The sequence below is a fragment of the Anguilla rostrata genome, chromosome 9 (assembly GCF_018555375.3).
Source record: "Anguilla rostrata isolate EN2019 chromosome 9, ASM1855537v3, whole genome shotgun sequence".
Taxonomy (NCBI): domain Eukaryota; kingdom Metazoa; phylum Chordata; class Actinopteri; order Anguilliformes; family Anguillidae; genus Anguilla; species Anguilla rostrata.
Window position 1 is genome coordinate 38,376,300 of NC_057941.1, and position 10,483 is coordinate 38,386,782.

General features: G+C 38.7%; 1 protein-coding gene across 1 annotated transcript; it reads right to left on the reverse strand.

Moving 5' to 3' along the window:
- Window positions 1-1,552: 1,552 nt before the first annotated feature.
- Window positions 1,553-10,268, reverse strand: ckma (creatine kinase, muscle a). The gene is made up of 8 exons (XM_064352061.1): window positions 10,111-10,268; window positions 8,163-8,374; window positions 7,651-7,805; window positions 7,423-7,555; window positions 2,976-3,147; window positions 2,745-2,868; window positions 2,198-2,387; window positions 1,553-2,029 (listed from the first exon to the last, which is right to left on the reverse strand). Exons 2-8 carry the CDS (start codon window positions 8,353-8,355, stop codon window positions 1,851-1,853), a joined length of 1,146 nt encoding a protein of 381 aa, XP_064208131.1. The 5' UTR covers window positions 8,356-8,374; window positions 10,111-10,268; the 3' UTR covers window positions 1,553-1,850.
- Between the last annotated feature and the right edge of the window lie 215 nt (window positions 10,269-10,483).

Sequence of the window (10,483 nt, forward strand, 5' to 3'; positions counted from 1 at the left end):
TCATTCAGAGGTGGTTCTGGTGGATGTCCAAGGAGTCTGATGTGTGCTCCTTTGTCACAGCTTGTCCCACCTGCGTATTGAGTAAAAATGTGTGCCTGCCAGCACACCATTCCTATCCCAAGTCACTCTTGGTTGCACATTGCAATGGACTTTGTCATGGGGTTGCCACCTTCTGATGGGTCTGGTTGTTAGTCATTCAGCAAGTTTTTAAGCTACGCATGTTACATTTTCTGACCGAGGGCAAGATTTTGCAGTCTCCTTAGCTGGTCTCCCAGTTTGTCCCCTGAAGACCTTTTCGATGTGTTTTTCAGCAGGCAGCCCTGCCCCAAGTTTTTACCATGGGCTGAGTTATATACACAATACTCTTATGAATTACTTTACTGACCTGTCTCCCTTTCAATGTAAGTGTGGGTTCCAGCCACCCTTGTTTCCCATGTAGGAGAAGGAGGTGGGTGTGCCTTCAGCCCAGGAATTCATTCAGTATTCTATTCAGTATTCATTCAGCAACTTCTTGCCCCTTTTCTGTCCTTTGCTCTCTGAGCAACTGTTTTGCTTCTATAAATCAATGTATGAGGGGCATTTTTTTTATTAAATGAGGAAAAAACTGAAATACTTTTAATTGGACCCAAATCTAAATGAAGCTTTTTTTAAATAGACTCAGAGGCCTGGCTCAAATCAGAGGTTAAAAGCCCTGGAGTAATTTTAGACTCTGATTCCTGAGTCCAGGAAAAGAGAGCAAATTACTCCTGTTTTAGCTACCCTGCATTGGCTTCCAGTTAATTATTATTATTATTTTTTATTTGTATACAAAGCTCTTAATGGTATAGCCCCTTCTTATATCTCAGACTCACTAACATTTTGTCACCCACTATGCCCCATACTGTGGAACTCCATACATAAGGACAAAATATTTTTACTTGTGCTATTTTAGGTATTTTTATTTTCACATGGTATTTTATTTAATTTATTTTTATTTATTTAATAATTTTTAATTCACTGTACTGTGTAAAACACTTTTTGAGCTGCATCTCTGTATGAAGGGTGCTATACAAATAAAGTTTATTATTAGTATTATTATTATTGCTATTTTTATTATTATTATCAAACTGTATGTCATTTCTTGACATGTGATATTATTGTACTGTGGCATGAGTATTACTTGTATTACTGAAATTATACTCATAATACACTGTTATGACACTTATGACAAAATGTTAAATTTTAAACATGATCTTGGAATGACATAATAGTGATTATAAGAGTTATTTTGCAGTTCAACCAGACAAATTAGCAGCCTCACTTGTTGAACTACTTCAGTTAAGCAAGTTAACATTAGCTACTCAGACTAATAATGTATGTGTATTTATCTCCATGCACACAAGGAAACATGATGCTATATTATGAGGAGTGTGGCTGGGCCAGTTGTCATCAATTTCTTTAACTGTCACCACTAGTATTTATAAACTCACTTCTAGTAAAGTAATGATGTCATAAACAAAACATTCTTCACATACAAAATTAATACAAAAACAAAGCATAGATCATAGCCAAATGAAGACCAGATCATCTTTATTGATTGTGTCATGGGGCTAGTTTTATTGAATTGTTTCATGATTCTTAAACCAATAAAAATGTTGGTGATGTCACAATTTCAGGAATGCCTGGTGGTGGAGGCGTGATCCCAGGATTTTACCAATAGCACAGGAAATATGGAAAAAGACAGAATGGAAAAAGGAGGAAGAGAAGAGAAAAAAGAATAGGGATGAAAGAATGGAGTCAAGAGTCTCTAGAAAGGCCATGTCGGCATGTGTGTTGTTGGCTTTCACAATATAAAAAGTGCAACTCCCTCTTTACTTCTGAGCTGGAATCATGCTTTCAATGGCTTCTCCCTTCTCCAGCTTCTTCTCCATCTCAACCATAAGTTTCACACCATCAACTACCAGCTGGACCTGCTCAACCTCGGAGGAGCCCAGACGGTCAGCATTGGAGATGTCAAAAACACCCCCCACAGACGCAGTGTCCACACCACCTGGAGAAAACAGGAAAGAGGTCCTCATCTAAGAGCTCATCTGCCATTTTATGCTATCATATTGAAAAGATGCAAAGGAGTTCACATGTCTATTCATGTTCCATGTCTGTCCACATGTACATATCAACTGTTTTCAGACAGAATATGCAGTGTATAGAAGAAGCGCACCTGTGCCACGTTTCTGCAGGCGCAACCTGGTAAGGATCTCATCAAACTTGGCGTGTGTGCTCAGCTTGGGCAACTTGACATGCACACCACCACGCAGGCCGGTGCCAAGGTTGGAGGGGCAGGTCAGCACATAGCCCAGATGCTCATTCCACATAAAGCCATGGTTGTGCTTCTTGAAGATCTCCTCAATCTGTCACAGATGAAGAGTAATAGGAATGGAATTCCAGATAAGCTACTCCCACAAGGTGCAACCATTTCAATTATTATGCATATGATTATGAACACTATACTTTGTTTATGGATGCATATAAAACTGGGTGAATATATGAGTATCTGCAGGACATATGATAACTGCAAATTGTATGGTTCTGGGTAAAATAGCTTGTATCAAATAAATAGATAATTTTCTGTTAGCATGAAAGGTCTGATATGGATGAAGGAGTGACAGGTGAGGTAGATTACTGAGGGCATTGTGAGCTTTGGCAGGGCTAAGGTTAGGGTAATGCTTAGTGTTAGGGTGATGGGGCATTTGAATCCTGATGCACACCTTCTGCAGGCCCACGCAGAAACGTCTGAACACCTCTCTCATGTTGCCACCTTGCTGCATGGAAATGACACGCAGATGATCCTCTTCATTCACCCAGACGAGGAAGGTCTTGTTGTCATTGTGCCTTTATAAAACAGCTCAGTCATCAATACAAATATTAGTCCATCCAATATGGACTAATAAACATTATTTTTAAATAAATTAGTTCTTTGTAAAAAGTCTCATACTCACCAAATGCCTCTTGCATCAGGCCAATCACGAGCCATACCAGCAGCCAGCAGCAGGGGGGAGACAGGCTTGTCAAACAGGAAGTGGTCAGCAATCAGCTGCTCCTGTTCCTTGTCGGTCATGCTCTTAAGGGGGTAGTACTTTCCCTTGAACTCTCCATCCAGGCTGTTCAAAGCTTTTAAGCCAGACAAGTAAAACTCAGCAATAGCCTGCAGGTGCAGACATTTCATGAAATGCCACAAATTGCAAAGTCAGTCACATAACTTAATTTAGAAAATTGTTATTCTGTGATATTATTCGTATTTCAGGCCACAATGCTGAAACCCTACGGTTTTTGTATTTTATTATTAGAATTGTTGTTGTTGTTATTGTTATTATGCTATTATTGTTATCTTCTCCCACACTTTTGCAATTTTCTGTGAGATGGTAAACAATAGAGACATGAGCTTTGGCATAGTGGTCAGGTTACTTGAGGCTATATGGCCATGCAATATAAGCACAATTGGCCTTTGGGTGGTGCAACAATTAAAGAACAAAATGTTTTTGCCTTTAAACAGTAGTAACTCCCACACCATATGTCTGATTTTCATGATACTTCGTTTACATAATAATGTGATTGAGCCCCACAAATTTCCAAATGAAACCAGTAAACTCTGTCATAGATTTTCTGCCAATTTTTATTTTTTGAAAATTGTTTATTCCTGAAGGCTTTTTTGTTTGTCAACCAATCTTCACTAATATTTCTGTGCATGTTTATTGGACTAGATATACAAATGCTTTTGTAAACCAGCCCAATCGGGCAAACAACATAGCCTCATTGGTTAAACAACATTAACCAATGAACTTGAAAATTGGCAGGGCCTTCAACAAAATTGGATATAATTACATAATGGTTTGACATGTCATAATGGAATTATCCTTTAGGTTCCTCAATATATATCTACAGGTATATTTAATTTGACAAATATGGGGTGCTACAAATCACAAAACAATACCTCGAAAACCTAGTGATGGAATTAGACAAAATCAAGTACTCAGGATGTGAGACATATTTGTCCAAATGTGAAGTCTGGCAGGAATTTGTCTAAGTGGGTACAGCCTATTACTTAAAGGAGTAACATGGTGGTTTTCACACTTTCTCGGTTTTATGTGTTATTTGTACAAGAGGCATTGTAGAAACACGATGAGTAAAGTATTGAATATGTCCGTTGTTTATTTTTGGAGAAATAAGCGTTTTAAATTTATCGTCCTATTTTCAACCGGTTGAGAATGTTATCGACTTAGTGCGTCACAAGTACAGTAACCACTCCTCTTTCCACGCCCCGTAAAGAAATCTGACTGGACACACCGTCCTGCTACAAGTGTGCTCTGAAGTTTAGGTAGCAAACAACAAGGCTGACGTAATTTACATAAACATTCACTCACTGTGGCCAAGCGGAATCGATAACGTTTCAGAAAATATATAACTTTAAAAGGTTTAATTCAATCTTCTACTGGGAATTTTGTCGTTTATTGAGGTTGTGAAAGAAATGTTCAGTGCCGCTGACTATAATCGAATGTTTTTGAGATTTACCGTTTGATTGAGCAAGTATCATTCAAAGTACATTTTTATGGGTTAGTGCTGTCCGATTATGTTAGCTACTTCACATTAACCTTGTATGGCGATCAATAAAGGCTAACAGCACAGTACCACTTAATTATTGTCACTTCTATAACCACTGTAATGAGCTAAAAAACGGTGGCAAACTACTTTTCCCATGAGAAATGTATTGTCGAGCTCACGCGCATACACTGCTGGCGACATTCTAAAGCTCCATTTTGCCCTCCCTATTGTCAGTCAGGTTGCTGTGATAGCTCATTCTAAATCATATTTGGGGACCCAGCTAGCTAGTTTGCTTTCATAAGGACATTATAGTTGTGGTTTTAACTTGGCTAGCTAGCTAGCAAAAATTATTATTGGATATAAGTCAACGTCCTTAGCTATCGATACTTGATATACTAAGTTAGCTAGCTTGTGAAAAGCTAGCTAAGCAGTTTCCCAAGATGAGCGCGTAGCATGGTGGTAGCTATGGTAATGGGGTACGGTCTGTCAATCATAGCTAACTGACAGTTTTCATTACCACGCCCAGACAGTTCAGATGAACTTTTATAGTGGGAAATTTAGGCTTAGAAAAATAAGTTTTAAAATACATTTAAATGACTGAATAATAAAAAAAATTATGCACATTTGTCTTGTTGTTGCCTAAAGACTACTGGCAAGTGTCACGTTCACCCACCATGTTACTCCTTTAATGGCTTATAAGTCAGAGGGGGTGTGGCCTATTCATTTGGAATGTATATATCATATTTCATATGAATTCAAGAATGGTGGACAATGAGTTCTTATTTGCTGTATACTGAGGAAAATAAAACAGCATATCAGTGTACCATTGACTGTGTTGTGCATCAAATACCTAGGTGTCATAATTGACAAGAAATTCAGTTGGAGAGAAAATTCGAGTTATAATTTCAAGAGAGCTCAGTCAACATTGTAATTCCTACGAAAGCTCATATCCTTAGATTTTTGTATTACTGTGGTTCAGATGTTCTACAATATTGTTGTGAGTAATGTATAAACATTTGCAGTTGTTTACTAGTGGGTAACCTGACTAAGGAGGATGTGAACAAACAGAAGACAATTAAGAGAGAAAACTCAGACACATGACATGACAAATGGCTCTCTCAAATTGTCCTCTACCTACTGACACCCCAATCTTGCACTAGGCACTGGCACTAACCACTTACAGCTGTTGTTAGCTGCAAACGTTGTAAAAAAACGTCAAAAGAAACCACAGGTTTTGAGTCTCCACCAAGGGAATAATTTTTAAACATATAAAATTGTATGGAGAGTGAGAGGACATTACACTGCCATTAACACTTTAAATTACCATCAAACCCTCTCTTGTTTTACCATTTCCATCATCTCTTCTTTCTTGAAATCCATAAAATAATCCTGTTACTTTAGGACTTGGAACCCACTCATTGCTGCTTGTGGCTATTTTTTCATTTATTTGATATTGTTGTAGTAATACCTACAGTAATGTAATACCTACAGTACTGAAACAACATAATACAATAAAATAAAATAGCGGTTAAGATAGAAGCAACTTGTGGAAAGCTGCTGCTGCTCACCTGATCTACAATTTTCCCAGGCCCAGCCATGTCATTCCCCTACTCATATCCCTCCGCTGGTTACCAAAATTGTTTAGCATCAAATTCAAAACCTTGCTAGCCTACTGAGCAGCTGAAGGGACAGGTCCATTATATCACTAAAAGACCATCAAGCTCCACACACCTACCAGACCTCTCAATTCTGCTACCTGTGGGCATCTGAACCCCCCCCCCTCCACCACATATCGTATTCCTGCACTTGCTGATCATTTTTACTGTCTGTTCTAACCCCCTGGGGGTGGAATAAGCTTCCTACAGCAGTCAAAACAGAAGAAATCCCACGCATCTTCCAAACCAAATTGGCCTGCCTGTTCAGACTGCACAATGCCCTGACCCTCTTTAGCTATTCTATTTTTTTCTTTTCAGTATAGTTGTGTAAATATAGGCAAGCTCTGTGGTTTTTTTAAATTAAAATACCAATTGTGGGTTTGTTTGACTAACTATACACTTACTGATTTTAAATTGTATTCTTGAGACTACAGCCTGATTTATACTTCCTCCCATGACCTTTTCGACAAGTGTCGTTTTACAAAAATGACAATTTTTCAACTGAAAAAAAGAATTCACCTCTAGAATTCTGTTACATTGCAGACATCATACTTTGTCGCCTTGTATGAATGAACAGCCAGATTGAAAACCGAAATTCATTGTGGTGGATACCTTAGTTTATTTTATAGTCTATTATTCTGGTTTTGACTGGTGTTAATAAAAATGCAGGGGATAGAGGAAAATCTGTGAGAATAAATAGCTTAATAAAGTAGTGCGTGTACGATGTGGGGATGGATGCTGTAATTACATCATTGAACCAGTTAGATGACATACTAAAATAGTTGAAATGCCAGCATATGACGCATCCGCTTTACTAGGTTAGAATATATTCACCTTTTTTCGCGTTATGTGGTTTATATGACTGACGGACCACCTTTTTTTCCATTCACATCATATTTTTTAACAAAAGTATTTATAAAAAGTTTTTAAAAAGTATATATAAAAGTAAATTTCAACATCAGCAGTTTGGCAGTCTTGTTACCATAGAGACAACAGAATCCTGCCGGCAGGCCTTTGCCGAAGTACAAATGCGACACCTTCATTTTTGTTGCACAACACTTACAAAAGGGCATATGCGTATAAATCAGGTATAACAGTGATGCTCTAGATATACATGTCTGCTAAGTGATTATTAAGTAATCTAATGAAGGAATAGTGGTAAACTAGGTGCACAATGGGGGCCACTACTTACCCTCAACAGACAGCTTTTCAACAGCTCTGCGCTCACCACGGCTGTTGTGAGGGGGCAGGGTGTATCCTTTGATGCTGCGCCCAGTACGCACACGTGAGCTCAGAACATAGTTGGGGTCAAGATCATCACCGCCCTGTAGAGGCACACTCATCATATCATTTACTGACATATTCTTTATATTATAATAACATTTACAGCTGTTTTGATACCTGAGCTTTGGCAGTGTACCTTCAGGTTCTCAAAGTTCAGGTCAGTCTTGTGCTTGTCTGTGGACTTGTAGCCGCCATGACGGTCAGAGATGATAGGGTCCAGCAGATCCTTGAAAACCTCATAAGATTCCTCATCACCAGCAACACAGCCAACGGTCATGATGAAGGGGTGGCCTGAGGACAGAGTGGAATCAAGAATCCGGGCATTCTTTGCATATTCACAATCAAGGCCAAGATGATAGCTGATAACCCAGAAATCTGAACTGAATGACTTGTGTAAAAGGATAAGGTTGCAACCTTATGATAGGGTGTTGTTGTCCATCCATGCTTGGACAGTTTACATTAATGTGTGTGGATTCTTAAGTTTTAAGTTTAAAAACACGGGTTGTTATTCTGTGATTTAAATCCTTTAATTGTCTAGAAGCTCATCAAACAGCACGTGTTTGAAAATAATAGAATATCATGTTGGTTTGGATTTCAGAAATACATCAAAGCACTAATTGATATTGGCCCTTTCATTGCAACCCTTACCTGGATTGTCTACTCCAGTCTGAATGACATCATCCAGAGTGTAGCCGCTGGGGGTCTGTTTGTCCCTCAGCTTGCCGTAAATCTCCTTGGTCAGGGCTTTGGCCATGTGGTTGTTGTGTTGACTGAGGTCTGGGTACTCTTCCTCAACGGTGAAGTTCAGTTTGAAGTTGTTGTGAGTGTTTCCGAAAGGCATGATTGCTTTCTTACGTGGTCTGGAAAAGATATATTTGTATTGCTGTAACAGAACAGTGACTAATCTCTCAACCAATCAAAAACAGTTTCAGTTCCCCATGTATGAGTGGTGGGAAACAATCACAAAAACAAAAAAATAGGGGGCACAAGTATGTTTTCTGATCTGTGAGGCAGAGAAACCAAGAACAACTTTTGTAGCCAGTAATCATTAAGACTATGAGGGAGTGTCTGCTTAACAACAATTCAAAGGTTGTGAAAACCATGGTCCCTTTACTACAGTTATAGATGTCATCAGCCAACTCATGGAACAGCCTATCAATAGCACTTATAGCTGTAGCACTTGTATGCACCTAGCAGCTGAACATTTTTAACACCTCCCCCCCCAAAAAAAAAATAAAAATAAAATAAATACAATAAAAATAACATGCACATTTAGACTCACTAGCTTCTTTACATGACATTCCTGCAGAGCTCTTTACATTTGGAACTGTCTAAATATAAGTTGAATTGTTGGTTCAGTCTACAAGGCAACGTGTGAAACAGCCAATAAACTGTACCAGTAACCACTCTTACAAATCCATTATCTTTGCACTCAGATCTTGTCTGTAGTGGGATATACTTACTTTTCTTTATCTACCACAGGATTAGAAAACACCAGAATATTCCAGGTGGTCATACTATCAATGATTAGCTGTCAAACAGTGGTCTATTTCAGAATTGAGGGACAGCTGTGGGTTATAAATGTCCAAAATGGGTGCTGGGTTTTGTTACCTACATTCTGAGGCATATCCCATTACCAGAGTATTGCATCACACAGATATACACATGGCTTTACACAATCCTCACCAGAACATTCCTGCTGAGGCAGTACTAGGTGATATGCACCTACCACTGGACAATGCTGAACTCCAACCTCTACCAACCAATGAAGCCACACATCAATGTATGCACAAAGCCCATCACTGGAAAAATACTCCCCCAATCAGAAGCGAAGTGCTTTGAAGTATAAGAAATATAAATCATCATTAAAAAATTATGCCCATAACATGCAAAACTCTTATGTGGAAAATTACAGTCAAGCAGTAGTTCATAAACCAGATGCCACAAGTAAGAAAGTTTTTTTTTGTGTGAAAATAGGGGCGTGAAACAGATTTTTAAAAATTTATTTCTACCCAGTCTCGATTAGTCAAATTGTCAAATGGCTGGCTTAGTGTGGGAAGCTCATGTATTCATCTGCAATATTTCTATGTACTATGAAATTTAAGATATAATAACCTGACACATATCTGTTGTATAAAGTACTGTTAATCCTAACAAATTGTATAGGAATGCAACTTAGTTCCATCTTCCATTCAACAAATGCAACAATTTGTCACTGAGTAAGCCCTCTAGTTATTACACGGTAACATTCTTTTATATTCTTATTGGCAGTGATATCTCAGCTGTATCTGTCTTAGATGCATCATATCGCCCTACTTTGTCCAATGCACATATGCAAAATGCAGATAAACAGGGTGCAAGTTGGGCTGCCCTTCTGGAAAACAGTAGCTTATAGCCCTCATAGCATAACATGCCAAGATATGAAATAAAATCTTCAAACCCATACATCTAAGAGACAGAGGAGGTGCTCTTATGAATTCAAATATTTATTTAAAGTACCAACATGAGCTACATGTTTAAATTCACCTTATAAATATTATAACAACCTAATTCCCTCCCACTTCCACTCAATCCTGCAAGACAAATTGGGTTTTACCTGCACAAAAGAAAGAGGTAACAGTCCTTGGGATCAGATCCTGTTCACCAAAGCCAATATTAGGGGTTGCCCAAGTTTGAAGGTTTTAGCCCTTAGCTTATATACCCCGCAGGCTTGCACCCATTGGTTGGGACATTTTATTCTTCCTAATTCCTCATTGGCTGGGTTCGCTGTCTCATACCCTGTTTAGTTTCTGAAAGGCAATAACTTACATCACAGTCGCCCAAGTTGGGACAACAGCTGTATCCCCCATCTCAGCCCCTACCCCATACATAGCTGACAGAGAAGGGGGGAGGGTAAAGACGGGAATGCTAGAGTGGAGTGACATAAATTCAAAAAAGCTGAGCCACACTTTTGCCAGACATGCCAGAGA

Excerpts from the sequence above, each read along its gene's own strand:
- ckma (XM_064352061.1), bottom strand. The coding sequence starts at position 8,355 with ATGCCTTTCGGAAACACTCACAACAACTTCAAACTGAACTTCACCGTT. Across the intron at positions 3,148-7,422 it reads TGAAAAGCTGTCTGTTGAGG|CTTTGAACAGCCTGGATGGA; the intron begins GTAAGTAGTGGC and ends CTGGCTTAAAAG. Across the intron at positions 2,388-2,744 it reads TCTGCGTGGGCCTGCAGAAG|ATTGAGGAGATCTTCAAGAA; the intron begins GTGTGCATCAGG and ends CATCTGTGACAG.